The sequence below is a fragment of the Dromaius novaehollandiae genome, chromosome 6 (genome assembly GCF_036370855.1).
Source record: "Dromaius novaehollandiae isolate bDroNov1 chromosome 6, bDroNov1.hap1, whole genome shotgun sequence".
Taxonomy (NCBI): Eukaryota; Metazoa; Chordata; class Aves; order Casuariiformes; family Dromaiidae; genus Dromaius; species Dromaius novaehollandiae.
In genome coordinates this window covers 44,481,235-44,505,832 of record NC_088103.1, presented here as the reverse complement: position 1 = coordinate 44,505,832, position 24,598 = coordinate 44,481,235, and the positions used below count along the sequence as shown (strand labels likewise).

The 24,598-nt window shown below is 47.3% G+C and overlaps 1 protein-coding gene across 1 annotated transcript; it reads right to left on the bottom strand.

Annotated features, from left to right (window-relative positions):
* Positions 1-1,607: 1,607 nt before the first annotated feature.
* LOC112992090 (deleted in malignant brain tumors 1 protein-like) lies at positions 1,608-24,034 on the bottom strand. Its single transcript, XM_064514343.1, has 24 exons — positions 23,946-24,034; positions 22,381-22,425; positions 20,448-20,477; positions 19,997-20,035; positions 19,158-19,205; positions 18,738-18,891; positions 17,966-18,180; positions 16,608-16,655; positions 15,500-15,547; positions 15,114-15,164; positions 14,513-14,530; positions 13,800-14,099; positions 13,317-13,346; positions 12,866-12,904; positions 12,027-12,074; positions 11,607-11,760; positions 10,835-11,049; positions 9,477-9,524; positions 7,555-7,705; positions 7,032-7,243; positions 5,627-5,799; positions 4,557-4,945; positions 3,473-3,744; positions 1,608-2,875 (listed from the first exon to the last, which is right to left on the bottom strand). Exons 1-24 carry the CDS (start codon positions 24,007-24,009, stop codon positions 2,703-2,705), a joined length of 2,964 nt encoding a protein of 987 aa, XP_064370413.1. The 5' UTR covers positions 24,010-24,034; the 3' UTR covers positions 1,608-2,702.
* Positions 24,035-24,598: the final 564 nt, after the last annotated feature.

Below are 24,598 nucleotides of genomic sequence, written 5' to 3'. Positions count from 1 at the left end.
TTTAGCTGCTCTACATACCTTGGTCTTAAACGTTAAGTAAACTTGTGAATCATTAAACTTTCACCCAGTTCAGTTCACCACATAGATCTCACCCTTGTAGTCCTCTTCGCTATCAGAAACATGCCACAGAACAATTTCCACAGCTCTGTGCAATTTCCTTATCAAAGTAATAATTGAAAAGACAGTGAAGTCAGATCTACACTTCTTTCTTTTGGAAGCTTTGAACACACTCCAAAAGCAGGAGGGCGGTGACTGTAGCTTTGTTTGCCCCTTTACAGCTTCTTCATCCTATTATACCTAAGCAGATCAGCCTTAAGGATAATGAAAGTCATGGCTTTGTTTGCTTCACTTTTCTAAGCTTCTGAATGTTGCAATAAAGGTACCAAAGGTCTATTGATTCAGGTGGGGCTGCCCTGAAAGCAGTCATTGAAGTCTACCCTCCTTTGCCTTGGCCACAGTCCAGAACCAGCCTGAATCATGCGCAACCCAGGACTAAAGGACATTAACACAGGTTCCAGAAACATCACGGCAAAGCACCTCTTCGATGAAGTGCTCTCTCTGGCTACCCGCCTCGCGCTCTGCCTCTGGTTTGCCCCATCTTGTGTGGTCACCAAGAGGCACAGCTGTAGAGCAGCCCAGCTCATGCAGGCAGCCACAGACAGTGGAAGGAAGCAGCACTGCTTCAAGGCAGCCAGCTCTCCAAAGACCCTTCCGGAAGCTGGCTGCTGATGTCCCAGCAGCCAAGGATCTCCAGGTATCTCAGTCCAGCATGCACCACCCACAAAATTCATTACTGTTGGGGAGAACAAGAGGAGAGGACTTGCAGTAGCCCAATGGCTGTGGTAGCTTTTGGCTTCTGGAGGCTGCATTCAGACAGTAAAGACAGGTGCTGCCTCAAGAGTTTAAGCAGCAATTTGTTCTTATCTTAGCCCACTGATGACTGCAGATGTTTTGTGCAATGGTTAGCTGCCAGGTCACCTCTGCAGCCCCCAGGGCCCTGACCCAGAGGTGCTGTGCTGTGCACTGAGGAGAAGCCTTGGGGTTTTGCAGCCCGGAGTTGGATGATGTAGCCAGGCACTTTTGGACTGACCCCCCTGCTTTTCTATCCTAGGGCTTCCAGATATTTGTCACCCATTGAATACTGCACTGCTTTGGAAGACACCATTAGCTCTAGTGAGGTTCTCTTGTTGCTGTTGCTAGTTGTTCTTCCTCTTGCAGAAATGCAGCTGGATGAATTTACACCTTTGCTTGATATAAGGCAGAGCTATGCCACTTCCTAAAAAAAAAAAATTATAGTGACTTCATTTGACCTTATTCATTGGCCATAAAGAAAAACAGACATGGAACTTTGAAGTTGTTTTCTGAAATTGCTTTTGTTTAGTGCCAGGCTAGGCTGTAACAATAATTATATTATCATGGTAATAGGATAATAAGGATTTGTACAAATTTTTCAGAGGTGAGTGACTTAGTCAGTAAGTCATAGACATAAGACAGGGCTGATCTAACAGCAGATCTGGACCACAGATAAGATCTGCCTGGATGTTTACAGACCTCAAGTATATGATGTTCCTGTGTTTTTGCAGGAGATCCCATAAATACACAACATGTTGCTTGGAAAAATATCTTTATTACACATGATGCTCTTCAAGACAGCAAAACTTTGAGTTCAAATGCAGAGACACTTGCAGGAATAAAAGCAGAAATATCACACTAGAAACATTTGCTTCCTGATCTTGTAATCATATAGGTTAATTTGTATTGGAAATCAGCCACAATTGGAAATAGTTCAAATCTACTATGTTTTCTTCAGTAAGAAAGACCTCCTTAAAGAACCAGTCACAGAACATTCAAACATTATGTATGAGGATCCATATACAATTGAAAGAGGCATTTTTGTATTTCTTCCAGTAGTGCATGATTGTTCAGGTATTTTTGGCTGCATAAAAACCCCTCCACATGAAACATTTCATTATGCCATGCAACATTCAATCTCCATCTCAGAATATTTGAAATGGTAGAAAACAGGACTTAAAAAAAGGCTTAGGAGATACAATGGTACTTGCATTCAAGTATTTTGTCTATTAATACCAACTGTAGTGGAAACAGAAACCATTATCCAGCATTTTAAAAGGTGCTAGCTCCGCATGAATGGTGAATTGAAATACATATATTGCATCACATTGAGATTCTCTATAGAGATGCAACAAAATGTCTTTCGGAGATACTTAGATGGCCTCTAGTACTGAGTATCATGCAGCATGCATTGTGTGATGTACTCATAGCTCCCCTACGGAAAGGAAGGATTGTTGATCTTACTTTACATCTGACGAAACTGGAAACAAACTCAGGTTTGGTGCAGAGCAAGAACTGGCCATCTGGGCTCCTGACAACCCAGGCTGTATTTTTAACTAGCAGAGTCAAGATATTCAGTTCGAGAGGAGGAAGCTGATGAGTCAGACATGGCATTAATGTTTGCGAGCCTAACACTGTAGGTGGCAACTAACTGATTAGAGGGTTGTTACTGGGCTGAAAACTTTTCCTCGTCTTTTGGCTTCTTTGGGGTTCCTATGCTCAAGCCCATCTCTTTCCATGAGATGACCCATCACCACAAAAGGCCTTTCAAGCTTGGATTTGAATCTTGAGTTGTCAAGGAAATTACTCAATGCAAGTTTTTTCCATCCAATTACCTGTGTTATCAAGTCTCACATTATCTGGTATGGAATTGGTTTCTTCAGTTTATGTTTCAAAAGGACCCCAACAAGAGTAAAAACAGCAACTGCCAGGGCCGTGATAGCAATAATAAATGGTGCATGAGAAATATCAGCTGGAGCAGGAGTTGAATTCATGTCCTCCTGGATGTCAAAAGAGTCCAGCTCTGGGAATGAAGAGACAGAAATCTGGTTACATGTGATCTCTCATCTTGTTATTTCCAAGACAGATAATGAAAAAATTGCATTCTAGATCAGATTTAGAGCTTAACTGATTTTTTAAATCTGTTTCATCCAGGGTACTCTAGATGCAAACAAGCTTTATATTAGCAGAGTTTATCTGTAGAAGTTAAACTGCAACTTAAACATTCTAATTTTAACATTAAGAAACTGAACAACAAACAAAGAGCTTAGAGATAGCAAATTAGTCAAGGAAGCTTTCAGAATGACTTTTTTTATTATTTATTTATTTTTTTTTTTAGAGAGAGACAGCAGGTACAAGTTACAGGCAGAGATGAATTCCACAGAGCTGCCTGTGCCATGTCTCAGACTCCCTGCAGAACCGCTGAATTAGTGTTTTTATTATGTGCTGGTGAAGATAATGGATGTGAAATATGATTAACAGGCATTAGACAGTAAGCACATTCCTAATATGTATTCCAGAGCTGCTAGCAATCCAGCAGCAGCATAGTTTTGCTCAGATTTAAACTGACATTCGAAGATATTATCTGCAAAATGAGACATAAAATCTTATTTTAAATTACCAGCATTCCTATTCTCAGCATCAGCTTCCCAAAGCTGAACTGGGCCAGCAACAGCATTCACTCTTTCTTGGGCAGAGCTTGCCTCTCTCTTGGATCTAGTAATACAACCTTGGTAGCATCTGGAAGAATAGTCATAGGCCCTGCACACCACAAATTCACACCGCAGATAAACAGATGGATAGTTACGAACAAACTGGAAGGCACTGAATTTAAACCGGGCCACGTGCTTGTATGGTGAATAATATCTAGTGTAGGTAGAATCCTTAACACACCTGAAAAGAAAGAAAGAAAGAACAAAACAAACAAACAAATAAAAATCAACTCTCATGAATGAACACAGCAATCAGTACATTATTTACATGGAATATGACATATAACATGGAAAGAGATTTTAAACATGATGAAGATGGGGACCCTATTTCTAAATGTCTATGTTTTTTCCACCCTATGCAGCTCAGCCTCACCCCGTTGCCACAGGCTTGCAGTCATACTGGCAAGCGTGCCAGCTTCCCATGGATCTGATTAACTATTCAAGGAAGCACCCCTGTATTCAGCAAAAAACCTCCTGCTAAGAGTTCAAACAATATAAATATTCCCCTTTGCTTTTGGTGGTGGTTCTATTTTTTTTTAACTGGGTTAGTTTCCTGCCATTTAAGTGAGCTGAACTGATTTGTTGTGCTATCAGACGAGCACTGAGTCTACCTCATGGTCCAGGAACCTGCATTAGGAAGAGCAAGATGCCCTTCAGCAGCACTGAGCTGTTATGCCCCCTCAAGCTGTCATGCGTCAAGATATCTAGCATATGTACATTTTTCTGAAAGTGAATTACCCTTGCCTGAGACACGTCACTATGTTACCTCCCTGCAAGGTAACTGGTCTATGATCATCTAACCTATGTCACTTTAAGCCTTTTTATATTCTGGGTCAGTCTCCCCTCTCCCCAATGGACAATTCCTCCCATCCAAGTTACAATAATTAATAACAAGTTGGTATCAGTTTATACTGTGTTCATACTGTAACTTCCATTAAAAAATGTAGACTTCAATGTTAGTTCTGTATTTAATTGTTTTGCAAAAGAGCTTACCCATTCCTGATTATATCATACGTCACTGATGTAAAATCATAGGGGTCAGGCGATGCCACACAGGTGTCCACAAACAACACCAGATTTGAATCAGAGCTGTGAAGGTAAGCTTCAAGGAACAAATTCTGGTTGATATCAACATAGTATGGCGAGTCAAACACTGGCTGTGAGAAAGATGCTGTGCGATAAAACGTAAGGTTCACATTGTATCTGCTGTACTGTGTTTCATTGACTTCAAAATTATCCTCAGCCACGTACATTATTTGTGTCCATGTATTCTGGAGCATTTTGCAGTTGACATGCAAGTGAAGCCTTTTGTGTCTTGTGATTACAGAACCAGAAGAGGATCCTCTAATAATGTTGGAATAGATGATTGTATTGTTGTTTCCCTGTTTGGCATATAAAATGCAAAATTAACTCGCACAGTCAGGTTTCCTATTATGCATTCTGAACTTTGCTATATCCTTACAGTAATGTGCACAGTAAATGTGTCATTTCCGTGGAAGTCTGATGCGGAGAAGTCTAAATCTAGTCATTTCTGTTCTCAGGACAGGAATCTGTTATCTTCATGCAATGTTCAGTGATTATCATGTGATCTAGAAAACTACTCACATTAAACCCAGATGTAATTGAATTAAATGCCACCTGTACAACACTTTGAACAATGCATGAAGGTTCTGGTCCAGCACAGTATTTAAGCTGAAATCTGACTTAAAACACACTGGTCCTATTAAGTCAAGGCTTCCAAGACCTGCTTAATTATCACAATCAGCTTGGGACCTTGTAAATACCAACTCTTTGCTTCCTCCCACACTTTTTTTCCTTAGAAGGTCAATCAACAAGCTGTAGTGAATACCCTGACAGCCAGCGAAGGAAATGTGAATGTTAATAAACTTTATCCCTCAGGAGAGGGGGAAGAAGTCCATAGTTACATAGACACTGTCAGATCCTGCAAACCACAGTATAGCCTTCAGTTCCTCGTGTTTTTCAACATTTGAATTCTTCAGCTTGAATTTTTACACATTTACACAAAATATTTACACATTTTACTGAAACACTTAAAGTCATACCGTTCTCACTGTGCCGCAGCTATCATATGGTATGTTGAATATAACATACTGGGGGGTGATGTTGGGTTTGCAATACGAGTCATTCAAGGTGAGATTCGAAGCTGAGTAGCCCTCTGACTGAAGAAAGGCCCTGCTCACAACTGTGTGCATGTAGTCTGGCAAACACAGAAGTGCTAATGGATGAAGAAGAACACATGTTACAAGCTCATCAAAGCAACCAAAAACAGTTATATGTTGTAACCTAAATAAGCAGCTCTTCTTTTGCAGAAGCAGTTGGTATTGCAGGAAGAGTTCAGAAACCAAACCACATGCTTGCATCTCTATTAAATGCTATCAGTCTACTATGTAGTGAGGTATTGGCTAGTTTCAAAATAGGTACTGGCTTTCTCCTTTCTGTGACCTTGAGATCATTGGTGTTAAAGATTATACAAAAATGTTTAACACACCACACAAAACACCATAATTTTTAACTCAGTGAAGATGCTTTTCACACTACTTTGATTTTTTTTCCTAAGTAAGATTAAGGCCCACTGTTAAGAACAACAAACAAAAAGTTCTTAATATTCTAATAGACAGTGGTCTTAGCCACAGTGGGAAATAACACTAAACCACGTGAAGTAAACAGTAAGATGGAAAATGTATTATGGCTCAGGTTCTGCAAGCTTTCACTACACTAACTGGCCAAGGGAGCTCTTCATTATACTATTTATCATTACCGAGAGGTCGTTTGCATGACCTCCCTTAAGCTCTAACAGATATGAATGCTTGCAGATAAGATGCAAATTCAGTGTCTGTAAACCCAAAGTCTGAGGCCTTCATCTTGGACTAGATCCCTTAAGCACTGCGGAGATAAAAACAACTTTGAAAACATCAAAAGTTGCCTTGAATTAAAATGAAGGGTTATGGGTCTGAAGAGTTGTTGCATTCAAAGTAGAAGGTCTTAAACACTTCAGAGATGTTGCCAAATGGCAGCAAATGTAAAAAGCTTTATACAATGAGAAGGTAGAAACTATTCTAGGCATTGACAAAAGTCATGTATACCAGTCTAGAGTATTGGCATATATGGCATTTTGCAATGTAATGCCAGAAATCTATAACCAGTATGCTGGGAAGGAACATGGACCTCTCTCATGATAGGGAAGTAGAGAATATTAAAATGACATAAGAATACAACTTTAGTTTGAACTTCACAGAAAACATCTGAAATAATTTATTTAATTTATTTAATTAAAAAAAGCACTTTTTCAGGTAAACTTAGTTATAGTCTAACAGTGATAGATCAACAGTTAAACAGTATTACAGATAAGAGCGAATAGGTGATTCATTGAAGTGGTACAAGAAGATTAACAATCAGTGAATTAGCAAATAACTGAGAAGCAGGCTTCTGTACTAAACATGCACTTACTAGTGCTCTGATCTGCTGGAATGGAGTAGTAGTCAGCCTGAAACCCTCTGTATGTGTATTGAGAGTTACTGTGAAAGTGGACTGTCATCAGGTTTGAGGAAGATGTGTATGTGCGAAGAGACGCAGAACAGATTTTCCCAAGGAGAGGAGAGGTACGGAGTGGCCCATCATAGACTTCCACATAGTCAGACAGGCATCTGCCACCTTGCATCCTGGGGAGTAAATACAACCATTTAGTTAAATACCCTTTTTTTTTTTTTTAGCTCAGATTAACTGATGAAAGCAAAAGAGAATATTATACTGCGATGACTATCAAATCTTTGGAACAGAAAGTACAACCTTCAATTTCTGTTTTATTAGATGGTATCCACATTGTTAAGACTAATAAAACAAAAATGAATTAATTTTTCATCTTAGATGTACTGAAGCCTTTGAATAACATCCTTAAAATCAAAAAGTTAGCAACCTAATAAATACAAGATGTTGATCCTGTAATTTTCTCAAGTAGTAAACTTTTACTTACTGAATATCTCTAAATGTGAGTGTGATGCGAAAATTGCTCCTTACGTATATTTCCCAAACACAGTCAGCATTGTTTGGATAATTTCCAGGGTAAAACGGACTCTGTAATGTTCCAGATGAATATGAAAGCAAGCCACCACAAGAATAATTTGCTGCAGACAAAAATGTGAGAAGAGCAATACATATATTTCATTTAAGGTTGCTTTTGGACTACAAAGAGGCAGAGTTCATAGTCTAAAAGTTAGAGGCAGTAACTTCTGGCTTTAATGGTCTTTTCGTTAGATGTTCTTCCATTTCATGTCTTTCATTAAAAGTCATTCATTTCCTTCATTTCATCACTCACAATCAAATCTGGTTCACCTCTATTACAATTACTAATGACCAAAGGGAAGAAGAAAATCTGTCAAAATTCTGTTGTTTTCAAACTGCAGACTGTTGACAAATATTCCATATTTAAATGTGAAGATGTTACGTCATAATCAAAAAATTGGACAAAATTCATGAGAGTTTGCAACCGAATGGAATATCAGAAGAATCAAGTTTGTGGGCTTCAATCTAAAAGTTTAATAGTAAAATAAACATCATGAATTTCCAGGATACTTTTTTCAGTACAAGCACAAGGTACTCATAGAAAGGAAAAATGTGAAAATAGACACCGTCACCTGAATTATATTCGAAATTAAAAAGTCTTCAAGCAAAAAAAACATCAGAGAAGAGAGTATGAAAGAGGAAAGAAAGATAAGGATATGGACTGTAAAGAAAAAAAAATCCTACTGACTGTAGTAAAAAGAAAAGAGAAAGTCTGAACAGTAAGGCAGACATGGCGATCTAGGGGAATGACAACTTTTCGTTGGCCATGAACAATTCTGTAACATACATCCAGTGTGTATATGCATACACACACAAATATGCATGAAGATACAATAAATATCTAGGCTATAGATGTGGAAAACATATATTTACATATCTTTTAATCTAAAGAATGAGAAGCTATCTACATAGAAAGATCTATGGAGGACTATGAGATTTTCAAATTTTAATTTCAACTTCTGGCAAACATGATGAAAACCTTCTCTCACTAATGGATCTACACGTAATTATGTGAACAAAAAAAAATTTGAAATACATGCTATCCTAAAATGATATGCTTGAATGCACAGCTAAGAGAGGAATTAGTCATACTTACAAAGTGATGGACAATGATACCTACTTCCTAAGCAATTGTGAAATTACTGCTCAACTGCCAAAACGTAACTGACTATACTGGGTGCAAACTCATCTGCACTGTTACTTTGGGGTAGCGGTTGGAAGCAATAGTTTATTGGTAGAAGATGAAGAGGAATATGAATGAAAATTATGAGCAGTAACATTCCCCTCAATTACTACAGCTAAGGTAAGACAAAAAAGAGCAACTGCTCTGCCTGCAGTAAAGGCAGGAAAAAATGCCCATGCATTTTGGTGGCAATACTAGGCAGAGATGGATATGGTCCAGTCCTAACCCTGCTCAGCCAAAGAGGCAGCGTTCTCAAACCAATTCGAAGGAGGTCCTGTTCTAAAAGGTTGGCCCAGAGCCTACACACCAGGCAGCTGGGCAAGAAGGGGCTGGATTCACAAAGCTGGCAGGAACAGCCAGAAACCCTTTATGTAAGGCTTTGCATTTTTGCCCTGGCAAATAATAAAAGACTGCTGTGGCTGTGAAGTTACTTGCACTATCACAGCTGGGAGAAAAGTCACAGCAGGCTTCAAACATGATCAGGGTCTCCTTGACCAAGCCAAAGAAGAAAGCAGACTGTTAGAGTATCGTGGTATATGCCTGACTTCCCAGCAGCAGGTAGGAGGGTGAAAATATAAAGCTACATTCCGTACTCTCATTAGGCCTAGCATGTAAAATACAATGACAAAACCCTAAAAACTCAGTCTCACCAGGAGTCGTCTCAGCCGTTGTCGTCGGCAAAGGCGTACTTGTCAGTTCTAGAGAAAAATAAATACACACACTGAAATCCCATTTTACAACGTGAAATCCCACTTTTGAAACTACAAGCACAGCCCAGAAACATAATGAAAGAGGTGCCCAAGGCCAGGCTGAGGCAACTGTAGCCTGTCGCCAAGACAAGAGCTACCAGGAAAGGAAGACGACCAGAATTCTTAGGAGGATGAGGCTGAGGAGAAAGAAGAGTCTAGCAGGAAACAGAAGCAAGTGCAACAAATCAGTGAAAAGCAGCCAGCTGGGTTAACTGAGGCACACCTAGACGAGGGAGACAGGGCCCCTCAAAACAGGCAGCTAGCAAACTCAAGGGATGAAAGCCGCTAACTCAGGCGCCACTCATCAGCAAAGTCCGATCTCCCGTCCCACGCGGCTGCCCAGGAGAGCTGCCTTCCCACCGCCCCCGCCGGCCTCCAGCCACGGCCCCTGGCACCTGCTCAGGGAAAAGGGGATGCACAGGGCGCATAGAAAGGGCAGCTTCCCCAAAGCACTGTCCGTCCCAGCATCAGCATCCACCTCGCCACAAGTCTCTGGAGAGCAGCAAGACCCCGCGCAAAGAGGCTCTGCCACGCTCCCACACACAAACTCCCTCCCGGGCGCGCGCCTGCTCCCCGGGCTGCTGCACCCCAGAGCCTTTCCCAACCCATCTCCGCACCCCCAGAGCTCAGGGCGCGTTGAGCACGTGCAGGAAAGTCCCGTGGGCTGCGCCTCACCTGCCAGGCCAGCGGGGAGGCAGGAACACGAACTAACCAGACCACTAAACGCCGCCCGCACCTACCTGAGGTCGGCAGCATCGAGGCAGCCGAGCTGGGGCTACCTGGCAATGCAGAGAGGGAGCAGTAGGTGCTCTCTCTCCTCAACTACTCCTTAATTGCAAAATATAATGCACCACGTTGAGCGTGAACTTGCCTGCACTGGTATTCTGGGGAAACAAGTAGCAATGATATGCCTCAAAATTACAAACACTAACTTCCCCCTCAACTACTATGGCTCGGCGATGGCACGAGCAAGCACCTGCTCTGTCTGCAGGAAAGGCAGCAAAAATCAGTGACGGTCTGGCGGCAGCACTGGGTAGAGGTAGGTAAAGCTCAGTCCTTGCCCTGATCAGCCAAAGAAACAGCCTTCTCAAAGCAACTTCAAGGAGGTCCTGTCCTAAGAGGACGCCCTGGAGCCTCAACACCTGGCAGTCGGGCAAGAAGGGGCTGGATTCACAAAGCTGGCAGGAACAGCCAGAAACCCTTTAGGAAACGTTTGCATCTCTCTTCTGGCAAATACTAAAAGACTGCTCTGCTCTTACCTGGAGTGCTGCTGTAATTGGGAATTGAATAGTAGGAGGCCCAAAAACCTCTCCGGGTGACACTGCTGTCACTGCGAAACAGGACAACCAGTTCATTGCCAGATGATACAAATACGCGATGGTTGTTGCTGCAAACCCTCCCAAGGAGAGGGCCCCCAGGGAGCCCGCCGTCGTACACCTCGATGGCGTCGAATTGGCAGGAGCTGCCTTCCAGCCTGCGGAGTGGAAACAAAAGTTTGTTCTGCTTTAGGACTCGGCCATTTCCAGGATGTGCCCATTTCCAGCCAGGAGCTGCGCATTTTGGCCGCTCCAAGGGAAGGCTAGGGATGGGGCCACTGCCCCGGAGGATGATGGCCCACGCGGGGAGCAGAGGGCTGGGACATGACGCAGATGGGCAGGAGCTCCGGCCCCGCTGCAGGGGGACAGTGGTGCCAAAGGGCCAGGCCAGCCAACCCCCCAGTCCCCGCGTCCTTCAATGCCCGGCAGGGCTGGCCATGTCACCTCCAGGACCCTGGCGAGGGGCTACGACTCGCACAGGCCTACGGGGACGTGCCCTCTCCATAGGCTGGGACAGCCCAGCACGATGCCGGCGGATGCCCAGGAGGCCGGAGCCCGGGGAGAGGAGCATTTGGACGAGGCCCAGGCGCCAGGCAGAGACGGCCAAGCACCACGGCGTGGAGGAAAGCTGCCTCGAGCCGCAGTGAGCACCTGCCCTGCCTGGAGCCAACACCAGAGCCCCGCGTGGTGCCCGCACGGCCTGTGCCTTACTTACTCAACGTCCAGAAAGGCCAGGTTCACTCTGTAGTTTGCCTGCCGCAACTGTATACGCCACACGCAGTGCGCGTTATTGGGATAGGGGCTAGGATAGTTGGGGCTTTGAAGTGAGCCGGACGAATCCCAGAGCACGCCACCACAGAAGGAAGAGCCTACACAATGGACCAAAACACAGAACAGGCAGAGAGCCTCTGACACCCGCCTCGCCACAAGTCTCTGGGGAGCCGCAAGACCGCGCAAAGAGGCTCTGCCATGCTCCCACACGCAAACTCCCTCCCGGGCGCGCGCCTGCTCCCCGGGCTGCTGCACCTGACTTCCCAGCAGCGGTAGGAGGGTGAAAATATAAAGCTACATTCCGTACTCTCATTAGGCCTAGCATGTAAAATACAATGACAAAACCCTAAAAACTCAGTCTCACCAGGAGTCGTCTCAGCCGTTGTCGTCGGCAAAGGCGTACTTGTCAGTTCTAGAGAAAAATAAATACACACACTGAAATCCCATTTTACAACGTGAAATCCCACTTTTGAAACTACAAGCACAGCCCAGAAACATAATGAAAGAGGTGCCCAAGGCCAGGCTGAGGCAACTGTAGCCTGTCGCCAAGACAAGAGCTACCAGGAAAGGAAGAAGACCAGAATTCTTAGGAGGATGAGGCTGAGGAGAAAGAAGAGTCTAGCAGGAAACAGAAGCAAGTGCAACAAATCAGTGAAAAGCAGCCAGCTGGGTTAACTGAGGCACACCTAGACGAGGGAGACAGGGCCCCTCAAAACAGGCAGCTAGCAAACTCAAGGGATGAAAGCCGCTAACTCAGGCGCCACTCATCAGCAAAGTCCGATCTCCCGTCCCACGCGGCTGCCCAGGAGAGCTGCCTTCCCACCGCCCCCGCCGGCCTCCAGCCACGGCCCCTGGCACCTGCTCAGGGAAAAGGGGATGCACAGGGCGCATAGAAAGGGCAGCTTCCCCAAAGCACTGTCCGTCCCAGCATCAGCATCCACCTCGCCACAAGTCTCTGGAGAGCAGCAAGACCCCGCGCAAAGAGGCTCTGCCACGCTCCCACACACAAACTCCCTCCCGGGCGCGCGCCTGCTCCCCGGGCTGCTGCACCCCAGAGCCTTTCCCAACCCATCTCCGCACCCCCAGAGCTCAGGGCGCGTTGAGCACGTGCAGGAAAGTCCCGTGGGCTGCGCCTCACCTGCCAGGCCAGCGGGGAGGCAGGAACACGAACTAACCAGACCACTAAACACCGCCCGCACCTACCTGAGGTCGGCAGCATCAAGGCAGTCCAGCTGGGGCTACCTGGCAATGCAGAGAGACAACAGCAGGTGAATGAGGAGCCTCTCCCCTAAGAGGAATGCCCTACTGGGAGTCCCACCTTCCCTGAAGGGTCTCCGGGGCCACTAAAACCCCAAACCAGAGTTCATACTGCAGCCTGGCTCGACGGAGCGTGGCGGGTGCAACACTCAACGCTCCAGCACTCGCTCACCTGCAACACCACTAGAGTACTGCACAGACTGGCTCCAGATTTCTACCCCAGGTAAATCAGGGCCTTTGCACCCCCAGGGAACCAAAAAGAACATGAGATTCAGTGAAATCGTCCGATGGCTTTAACTGAAACGCGGGTCTTTAGGTCTTTCACTGCCACAAAGACAGAGCATGCCAGACACCGACCTCTGGGAACAACACGCATCTCAACCGAAACATCTAGTACCTGTTGGTGGAGGCGCTGTTAGTCCCGAGTCTGGAAGGAGAGAAGCACAGGCATTAGGCACCCCGGCCCCACGGCTCGCTCCCCGGCACGCCGGCACAACCCCCCTGTGCTGCGCCCAGGAGCACAGGGCTGGGAAAAGGCTGGGCAAACCGAGGTGCGCTCTGCTTTTGGGGCACACGCGCTTGCTGTGAGCCTCCCCGAGAGGCACGGGGGAGCCCACGGGAGGGCAGACCGGGCAGGGACTGACCCCACTCATCGGACCCTGCTCCACCTGCGAGGTGGCACCCGGGTCCTGTCTCTCCCGAGCGCGAGCCACAAGAGCCGCTATGCTGCTCACTTCTGCAGCATAAGGCCCTTGCTTTAGGGACACAGACCCTGCACAAGCTGCCGCCGTGCAGGAAGGGGAGCAAGGGCTTGCAAACGTGCGTCTAGCTTAACATGAGCTTTACTCCCGGAAGACCTCACCAGGAGGTAAAAGCCTACCTGAGCATATGACAGAAGCATCTCGGCCATAACACGAAGAGGAGTGCTCAAAAGGACAGGCCCACAAATACTCTTCCGAGCCCCGGCAATCCACTGCGGTCATCACGTATGAGGACCAGCCATTGGAAGGGAAATAGCCCGTCACACCCAGAGGCTGGCCGCAGCCAAGCTGCCTGCACACAACTTCAGCATCTCGCATGTCCCACAGGTGACCACACACTTTCATCCAGGCTCCAAAATACAAGATCTCTACGTTGCCGGCACAGCTGTTTGGCCCATCTGTCAGTTGCAGCAAGATCTCTTGGAAAGATATAAGACACTTTGTTAGGCAAAGCGTGGTCTGCTTGCACGCAGTGACATTCGCTTCCTGCTGTGCCAGACAGCAGAGGAGCCACAGAGGCCCCGAGCTCTTTGGACAACCACGGGGTCGCGTGCACCCCAGGAGACCCACGGGGGCCAGGACCTTCCCAGCAAGGGGGCCTGCGCTCTCTGCTTTGGGCACCCTGCTCTTTGCAGAGAAACGGGAGGCCGTGGGTGCTCACATCCTGCCCAGGCACGACTGCCCCCAACATCCCCACGGGAAAAGCCTCCGGCGCAGCTTCGGCCGCAGCCCCGCCTCAGGCTCCCGAGCAGATGCGCAGAGAGATGCAGAGGCAGCAGCTCGCGCACACGTCACGGTGCCCGCGGGAGGATGCCCCGGCAGACAGACTCACCATCAACTATGACGGGATCTGTGGGGAAACACAAACACACACGCACACCCATGAAACAACCGCAGCAGCACAAACCCCCTGGGAAGAAACAACCCGGCTCTCACACATGTACCCACTCCCAACAGAAAGCCGAGACACCACCGCTTTGGTCGGGAGGCTCCATCGGAGTCTCCTTGACCCAGGCAAAGAGGGGCAAAAGGGCTTTCTGGGCACGGGGGACCCTGCCAATCCTTTCCCCAAGCCCCCTGCTGCTCTCAAAGCCTGTTTGCCAAAAAACATACCCAACGGGTGAGAAGCAGCTCGTTTGCAAAAACAAACAAACAAAATGGATCAGAAATTTCAGGGATTTCGTTACACTTTATGCATTCCTGGGCTCATCAGAAACAGCCACCAGTAACTCTCCTCCATGAGGAGCTCTCCATAAACTCACAGGAGGAACAGTCATCCATCACACAATTCAGGTTCTGAATAGCGTCATGTCAATACTTCTGAAGAGAAGTATTCCATACCAATGATTTCCCCACAGCGGGCACAATGGTCAGAGTATAAAACTCGGCTTCACGCTATCTTTCAAAATAAAAAAATTAGAAGTCAGACTTACAGGTAGTAGGCTGCTCAGTAGTTGTTGGTGGGGGAGGTGTACTGGTTGTTTCTTCCAGAGGAAAAGGAAAAAAGAAGAAAGAAAAAAAAAAAAAAGGAAGATACATGACACAGTGCAAGGCGGTCCAGCAGGCCAATATTACGTGAAACCTCCCCGGGTTACTGTCCCAGGCCCTGGGGGCAATGCGTGGCTGAGACAGTCTGGAGTCAAGGGCTTTCTTCCCGTTTCAGCAGACCCCAGCAGGCTTCTCCTCTGTTAGAGTATCGTGGTATATGCCTGACTTCCCAGCAGCAGGTAGGAGGGTGAAAATATAAAGCTACATTCCGTACTCTCATTAGGCCTAGCATGTAAAATACAATGACAAAACCCTAAAAACTCAGTCTCACCAGGAGTCGTCTCAGCCGTTGTCGTCGGCAAAGGCGTACTTGTCAGTTCTAGAGAAAAATAAATACACACACTGAAATCCCATTTTACAACGTGAAATCCCACTTTTGAAATACAATGTGGAAATAGATGTGGAAGACATATATTTACATATCTTTTAATCTAAAGAATGAGAAGCTATCTACATAGAAAGATCTATGGAGGACTATGAGATTTTCAAATTTTAATTTCAACTTCTGGCAAACATGATGAAAACCTTCTCTCACTAATGGATCTACACGTAATTATGTGAACAAAAAAAAATTTGAAATACATGCTATCCTAAAACGATATGCTTGAATGCACAGCTAAGAGAGGAATTAGTCATACTTACAAAGTGATGGACAATGATACCTACTTCCTAAGCAATTGTGAAATTACTGCTCAACTGCCAAAACGTAACTGACTATACTGGGTGCAAACTCATCTGCACTGTTACTTTGGGGTAGCGGTTGGAAGCAATAGTTTATTGGTAGAAGATGAAGAGGAATATGAATGAAAATTATGAGCAGTAACATTCCCCTCAATTACTACAGCTAAGGTAAGACAAAAAAGAGCAACTGCTCTGCCTGCAGTAAAGGCAGGAAAAAATGCCCATGCATTTTGGTGGCAATACTAGGCAGAGATGGATATGGTCCAGTCCTAACCCTGCTCAGCCAAAGAGGCAGCGTTCTCAAACCAATTCGAAGGAGGTCCTGTTCTAAAAGGTTGGCCCAGAGCCTACACACCAGGCAGCTGGGCAAGAAGGGGCTGGATTCACAAAGCTGGCAGGAACAGCCAGAAACCCTTTATGTAAGGCTTTGCATTTTTGCCCTGGCAAATAATAAAAGACTGCTGTGGCTGTGAAGTTACTTGCACTATCACAGCTGGGAGAAAAGTCACAGCAGGCTTCAAACATGATCAGGGTCTCCTTGACCAAGCCAAAGAAGAAAGCAGACTGTTAGAGTATCGTGGTATATGCCTGACTTCCCAGCAGCAGGTAGGAGGGTGAAAATATAAAGCTACATTCCGTACTCTCATTAGGCCTAGCATGTAAAATACAATGACAAAACCCTAAAAACTCAGTCTCACCAGGAGTCGTCTCAGCCGTTGTCGTCGGCAAAGGCGTACTTGTCAGTTCTAGAGAAAAATAAATACACACACTGAAATCCCATTTTACAACGTGAAATCCCACTTTTGAAACTACAAGCACAGCCCAGAAACATAATGAAAGAGGTGCCCAAGGCCAGGCTGAGGCAACTGTAGCCTGTCGCCAAGACAAGAGCTACCAGGAAAGGAAGAAGACCAGAATTCTTAGGAGGATGAGGCTGAGGAGAAAGAAGAGTCTAGCAGGAAACAGAAGCAAGTGCAACAAATCAGTGAAAAGCAGCCAGCTGGGTTAACTGAGGCACACCTAGACGAGGGAGACAGGGCCCCTCAAAACAGGCAGCTAGCAAACTCAAGGGATGAAAGCCGCTAACTCAGGCGCCACTCATCAGCAAAGTCCGATCTCCCGTCCCACGCGGCTGCCCAGGAGAGCTGCCTTCCCACCGCCCCCGCCGGCCTCCAGCCACGGCCCCTGGCACCTGCTCAGGGAAAAGGGGATGCACAGGGCGCATAGAAAGGGCAGCTTCCCCAAAGCACTGTCCGTCCCAGCATCAGCATCCACCTCGCCACAAGTCTCTGGAGAGCAGCAAGACCCCGCGCAAAGAGGCTCTGCCACGCTCCCACACACAAACTCCCTCCCGGGCGCGCGCCTGCTCCCCGGGCTGCTGCACCCCAGAGCCTTTCCCAACCCATCTCCGCACCCCCAGAGCTCAGGGCGCGTTGAGCACGTGCAGGAAAGTCCCGTGGGCTGCGCCTCACCTGCCAGGCCAGCGGGGAGGCAGGAACACGAACTAACCAGACCACTAAACGCCGCCCGCACCTACCTGAGGTCGGCAGCATCGAGGCAGCCGAGCTGGGGCTACCTGGCAATGCAGAGAGGGAGCAGTAGGTGCTCTCTCTCCTCAACTACTCCTTAATTGCAAAATATAATGCACCACGTTGAGCGTGAACTTGCCTGCACTGGTATTCTGGGGAAACAAGTAGCAATGATATGCCTCAAAATTACAAACACTAACTTCCCCCTCAACTACTATGGCTCGGCGATGGCACGAGCAAGCACCTGCTCTGTCTGCAGGAAAGGCAGCAAAAATCAGTGACGGTCTGGCAGCAGCACTGGGTAGAGGTAGGTAAAGCTCAGTCCTTGCCCTGATCAGCCAAAGAAACAGCCTTCTCAAAGCAACTTCAAGGAGGTCCTGTCCTAAGAGGACGCCCTGGAGCCTCAACACCTGGCAGTCGGGCAAGAAGGGGCTGGATTCACAAAGCTGGCAGGAACAGCCAGAAACCCTTTAGGAAACGTTTGCATCTCTCTTCTGGCAAATACTAAAAGACTGCTCTGCTCTTACCTGGAGTGCTGCTGTAATTGGGAATTGAATAGTAGGAGGCCCAAAAACCTTTCCGGGTGACACTGCTGTCACTGCGAAACAGGACAACCAGTTCATTGCCAGATGATACAAATACGCGATGGTTGTTGCTGCAAACCCTCCCAAGGAGAGGGCCCCCAGGGAGCCCGCCGTCGTACACCTCGATGGCGTCGAATTGGCAGGAGCTGCCTTCCAGCCTGCGGAGTGGAAACAAAAGTTTGTTCTGCTTTAGGACTCGGCCATTTCCAGGATGTGCCCATTTCCAGCCAGGAGCTGCGCATTTTGGCCGCTCCAAGGGAAGGCTAGGGATGGGGCCACTGCCCCGGAGGATGATGGCCCACGCGGGGAGCAGAGGGCTGGGACATGACGCAGATGGGCAGGAGCTCCGGCCCCGCTGCAGGGGGACAGTGGTGCCAAAGGGCCAGGCCAGCCAACCCCCCAGTCCCCGCGCCCTTCAATGCCCGGCAGGGCTGGCCATGTCACCTCCAGGACCCTGGCGAGGGGCTACGACTCGCACAGGCCTACGGGGACGTGCCCTCTCCATAGGCTGGGACAGCCCAGCACGATGCCGGCGGATGCCCAGGAGGCCGGAGCCCGGGGAGAGGAGCATTTGGACGAGGCCCAGGCGCCAGGCAGAGACGGCCAAGCACCACGGCGTGGAGGAAAGCTGCCTCGAGACGCAGTGAGCACCTGCCCTGCCTGGAGCCAACACCAGAGCCCCGCGTGGTGCCCGCACGGCCTGTGCCTTACTTACTCAACGTCCAGAAAGGCCAGGTTCACTCTGTAGTTTGCCTGCCGCAACTGTATACGCCACACGCAGTGCGCGTTATTGGGATAGGGGCTAGGATAGTTGGGGCTTTGAAGTGAGCCGGACGAATCCCAGAGCACGCCACCACAGAAGGAAGAGCCTACACAATGGACCAAAACACAGAACAGGCAGAGAGCCTCTGACACCCGCCTCGCCACAAGTCTCTGGGGAGCCGCAAGACCGCGCAAAGAGGCTCTGCCATGCTCCCACACGCAAACTCCCTCCCGGGCGCGCGCCTGCTCCCCGGGCTGCTGCACCTGACTTCCCAGCAGCGGTAGGAGGGTGAAAATATAAAGCTACATTCCGTACTCTCATTAGGCCTAGCATGTAAAATACAATGACAAAACCCTAAAAACTCAGTCTCACCAGGAGTCGTCTCAGCCGTTGTCGTCGGCAAAGGCGTACTTGTCAGTTCTAGAGAAAAATAAATACACACACTGAAATCCCATTTTACAACGTGAAATCCCACTTTTGAAACTACAAGCACAGCCCAGAAACATAATGAAAGAGGTGCCCAAGGCCAGGCTGAGGCAACTGTAGCCTGTCGCCAAGACAAGAGCTACCAGGAAAGGAAGAAGACCAGAATTCTTAGGAGGATGAGGCTGAGGAGAAAGAAGAGTCTAGCAGGAAACAGAAGCAAGTGCAACAAATCAGTGAAAAGCAGCCAGCTGGGTTAACTGAGGCACACCTAGACGAGGGAGACAGGGCCCCTCAAAACAGGCAGCTAGCAAACTCAAGGGATGAAAGCCGCTAACTCAGGCGCCACTCATCAGCAAAGTCCGATCTCCCGTCCCACGCGGCTGCCCAGGAGAGCTGCCTTCCCACCGCCCCCGCCGGCCTCCAGCCACGGCCCCTGGCACCTGCTCAGGGAAAAGGGGATGCACAGGGCGCATAGAAAGGGCAGCTTCCCCAAAGCACTGTCCGTCCCAGCATCAGCATCCACCTCGCCACAAGTCTCTGGAGAGCAGCAAGACCCCGCGCAAAGAGGCTCTGCCACGCTCCCACACACAAACTCCCTCCCGGGCGCGCGCCTGCTCCCCGGGCTGCTGCACCCCAGAGCCTTTCCCAACCCATCTCCGCACCCCCAGAGCTCAGGGCGCGTTGAGCACGTGCAGGAAAGTCCCGTGGGCTGCGCCTCACCTGCCAGGCCAGCGGGGAGGCAGGAACACGAACTAACCAGACCACTAAACACCGCCCGCACCTACCTGAGGTCGGCAGCATCAAGGCAGTCCAGCTGGGGCTACCTGGCAATGCAGAGAGACAACAGCAGGTGAATGAGGAGCCTCTCCCCTAAGAGGAATGCCCTACTGGGAGTCCCACCTTCCCTGAAGGGTCTCCGGGGCCACTAAAACCCCAAACCAGAGTTCATACTGCAGCCTGGCTCGACGGAGCGTGGCGGGTGCAACACTCAACGCTCCAGCACTCGCTCACCTGCAACACCACTAGAGTACTGCACAGACTGGCTCCAGATTTCTACCCCAGGTAAATCAGGGCCTTTGCACCCCCAGGGAACCAAAAAGAACATGAGATTCAGTGAAATCGTCCGATGGCTTTAACTGAAACGCGGGTCTTTAGGTCTTTCACTGCCACAAAGACAGAGCATGCCAGACACCGACCTCTGGGAACAACACGCATCTCAACCGAAACATCTAGTACCTGTTGGTGGAGGCGCTGTTAGTCCCGAGTCTGGAAGGAGAGAAGCACAGGCATTAGGCACCCCGGCCCCACGGCTCGCTCCCCGGCACGCCGGCACAACCCCCCGTGCTGCGCCCAGGAGCACAGGGCTGGGAAAAGGCTGGGCAAACCGAGGTGCGCTCTGCTTTTGGGGCACACGCGCTTGCTGTGAGCCTCCCCGAGAGGCACGGGGGAGCCCACGGGAGGGCTGCTCAGTAGTTTTTGGTGGGGAAGGTGTACTGGTTGTTTCTTCCAGAGGAAAAGAAGAAACAAAAAAAAAGAAGATACATGACACAGTGCAAGGCGGTCCAGCAGACCAATGTAATGTGAAACCTTCCCAGGTTACTGTCCCAGCCCCTTGCAATGCATGGCTGAGACAGTCTGGAGTCAAGAGTTTTCTTTCCGTTTTAGCAGACTCCTCTTTTAGGATATCAACCTGCTTTGTAAATCCACCTAAGCTTCTCAGGTTCACCTGGCCCATGGGCTCCCACGGGTCCTCTGCTGCAAAAAGTCTCTCTTGTTTGTTTTGAACGTTATCTGCTCTTTTCACTTAATGGCTCTACTTCTTGTACAAGAAGAGGCTGTGAACAATTGTCTGCTCTTCCTCATCCTCCTTCTCCTCCCTTTCTCCACATGAAGAGCAAGAAAGCCACCCAAAGCAGCTTAACAGAATGAAGGGGGACAGGAAGCCACCTGGGGAGAGGGTCAAACCAAGGCTAGCAACAGAGGAAGGCTGCACGTCCCCTCATTGTCCTTCGTTCTGCATAACCCCAGGCAAAGCAGCACCCTTGCAAACTGCTGATGGACGGCAAGTGTGGCTTGGTCTCACCACACTTAACTTACTTACTCTTGCTCCCTGCCCCTCCCAAACCCCACTCCTGGTCTCAGCTGTATCTCACTGCTAACCACAGCTGGCAGCCTAAACCCTGGCTCCAGGCACTCGTTAAGGCTCCTGCACAGCACATGGGATGCAAAGTCCTCCAGGCGGCACCAGCAGATGGGCAGCACCCCACGGGAAAGGGCGCTGGCATGCCCAAAGGGCTCGTCATCTTCCTGCGGTTTCCCTTAGCTTCACCTCGAGGGTTCAGCGGGCCCGAGCCAGGGCCTTACGGGGTGAAAGGACTGCATACCGCCGCCGCCGCCCTGCCCACAGAGTGCTGACCACTCCCCAGGTGTCCTCAGAAGATTGGGCATGGTTTTTAAAGAGAGTTTCGTTCAGAATCAACTACATTCTTAGACAATTCCCTATCCTTATTAAAGTGAGCACACATTTTATATACTGGAATATTTAATGGTGTATTTCCCAGACACAAAGGCTTCTGCTTTCAGGGTGCACATCTCCATAGAGCATGGAGAAATTGGACTGTAGGATCACACAACAGCACTGAGCCCACAATCAAAACAAAACGATCCTTTCGCAGAGGCGGTTCCATTTGGTCTGAGTACAGGTCCCAGGAAAACTGTCTGCAAACCTGTATTCAGTTAAGATTTCTCTCTGCCCAAACCATGGATAATTTTACTCTGCAGTTTCAGATGCTCGAAAACTGCTGTGCTTACACTACCTCAGTTTCTCACACAGCAGTATTACTTTAATGTTTTAGATGAAGCATAGATTTAAGTTTTTCATTGCAGCAGTGATTCAACATTTTTTTTTCTTGGAGAAGAGTGATGTGTATATGCACTTTTATTCTGGATTTTAAGTGCATGCATATGCTGCCATTTAGATTCTACAGAAGCACATTTCAGCGTTTGGGAGCCCAGTCTGAATGGCACTGAATACCTGACTATATTAGTAATTTGGCTACATTGGCTACAACTAGACTAGCCAAGTTTTGAAATGTAAGCATCAGCCTGGAGAGACTATTTATCAAGAACAACTCAAACAATGTACATTTTTATGTAATTTTTAAGTTACCTGTTGATGGAAGATCTGTTGGACTAGAAGTTGTGTATGTCCAAACTGCAGACATCATCACATGCAACCAAAAAAAAAAAAGTTTGAAATTTATTACTTGCAAAAACATTGTATGACTTATGATAATGAATGTGCAAGGAAAGTTTATGTGCGTGGGATCTCCTAGTGACACTGACAGAGGGATGTCTGCCGACCTGTAATGGGGTAGATTAGGTCCAACTACTCCTTGGACGTAGAAAGCCCACTCTGCGGACAACCTAGCAGTTGGAAATATTCCATCACTGACTAATGTAATGTATGACAAGTTCATAAATTTAAAGTGATTTCAGGAGGGAATTCTGATGAGTTCTGACCCTTCCCAGATTTCCCCTCACATGTGCAAGACTTTAAATGTAAATGGATTCAATGGCAATGAAAGGGTTAAACAGCAACTCAGTATTTTCCAGCTCAACATCAATACTGTAGCTCAGTTTTCAATATTCAACCTCACCTCAAATATTTATAGAGGGAGCAAATAACAAGAGCATTAAAAAACCCAAACCCGGAAACAACACTAAATTGCTATTTCCTTCCATTGTGTGCGAGAGTGTGCGTGGGAGCAAAGAAAGGGGAAGTGAGGTTTTTCTCCCAGTTCATTAGTCCAAATTAAGTTAATGACAGAACTTCACAGCTGAAAGAGAAATGGACGGAAAGACAGCAGCTATCGCAAGCTCTTTTGATCTTTTTCTGTTCTGCCCTCTAGGAAAAAGAAGGCAAAAGCAGTCGCTTAAAAATAAATGCTTTGTTTCTCACAGCACCATCATGGCACTCTGCTGACCCAGGGAAACCTCACCTAAAAAAGGAGGGAAGAGTCTTTTTGGATGCAGGAAGACCACTTTAGCTTGTTTCAACTTTTCATGAGAAGCACCCTCCCTTCCATCAAACCTGCTGAATTTGTAGTGATCTCCAAAGGAATAAAAATATCTGTGTAGATCACTGCCTCAGCAATCAGTTCAAATCAGATTCATAATAGGAATTAGACTATAGGAAATTAGAGTAATATAAAATTATAGTAATTCCTATTGTATTCTAATAATTACAATAATAATAGGAACAGGAACATGTGTCATACTTGTTTTTATCTCAAACATTCTGTCATCAAACACCACTACCATGTTATTCATTACAATTACCTAATCAAATATAAACTGCATGGGTCAAAGAGCACCTGACACTCTAAAATAAATGTGCATATCATCAAGAAAATACTTACCTTTAAATTCATTGCCTCAATACAAATATTTGCAAAAATCATATCACTGGCTTTACAGTATATTTATTTTGAGTTTACTTTATTAGCCTCTGTAACAAAAAAATGGGCAAGAACAACAATCTAAATGCATCTAAATAAACTGTTTAAATAATAGACATAATTATTGATTTGCTCAGCTCATAGATTAGACCAGCTCAGTTTTCAACAGAGCCAAGCTGTGCTGGCAAGTTTAATCCTCATTTACTTTTAAAACTCAATATTAGCCTGAATGTGAGATATATCTGTGAAGCTGATCAGAAGCAAGACTCTTTACCTGTATCCACCTGAATTCCAAGAGTTACCATTACCATCCACAACCAGACCATGGTGGGAGCCATCTCAACAGCACTGCTGACAGAAGAGGCCATTGGAATTTATAGGCAGAGAAGCTAAAGGGGCGTAGCTCAGTAGGCCAACCTGGCCCTCGGTGAGTCAATACCGAACACATGCCCACACTGCTCTTACTTCACCTGCACATGAAGATATGCTTGATTTGTTACTCAGCTTTTCATAGCTTCCTGGTTCTACAAGAAGATAACAGGGATTCCTCTGGGAAAACATTTCTTTTGCTGTCATGAACATAAAATATCCCAGTCTTGGGTGTGAGTAATATTTGAACCCAGTTACTTTTGAAGTCTGTGTAGTCTCTGGGTGATTTTCCTTCTTCTTTGTTACTGAAGACTTGGAAGGGGAAGAACCTGCTAGGAAGCAACGGAGGGGCTCACGGAGACCTTTTTGACTGACCTGGCTTCCCTCAAGGAGAGACCGCTACCAGGTGTTGGGAGGGCACTACCAAATACAATGGTCATGTCTCCAGTCCTTTAAAACTATTGTAAAGCTACAAACTTCACACATAATTACCACAACGTATTTCTCAAATATTAGTCATGCATTAGTTAACTTTCAGGAGGTAAAGGAGTTTGGAAT

Bases quoted from the DNA above. Each gene is read 5' to 3' on its own strand.
- LOC112992090 (XM_064514343.1), bottom strand. From the start codon at position 24,009: ATGGCTCCCACCATGGTCTGGTTGTGGATGGTAATGGTAACTCTTGGA. The intron at 20,036-20,447 runs GTACTAGATGTT...CTGCATTGCCAG, and splicing joins AACAGCGCCTCCACCAACAG to GTAGCCCCAGCTGGACTGCC. The intron at 2,876-3,472 runs GTAATTTAAAAT...CTTCATTCCCAG, and splicing joins TGCTGAGAATAGGAATGCTG to AGCTGGACTCTTTTGACATC.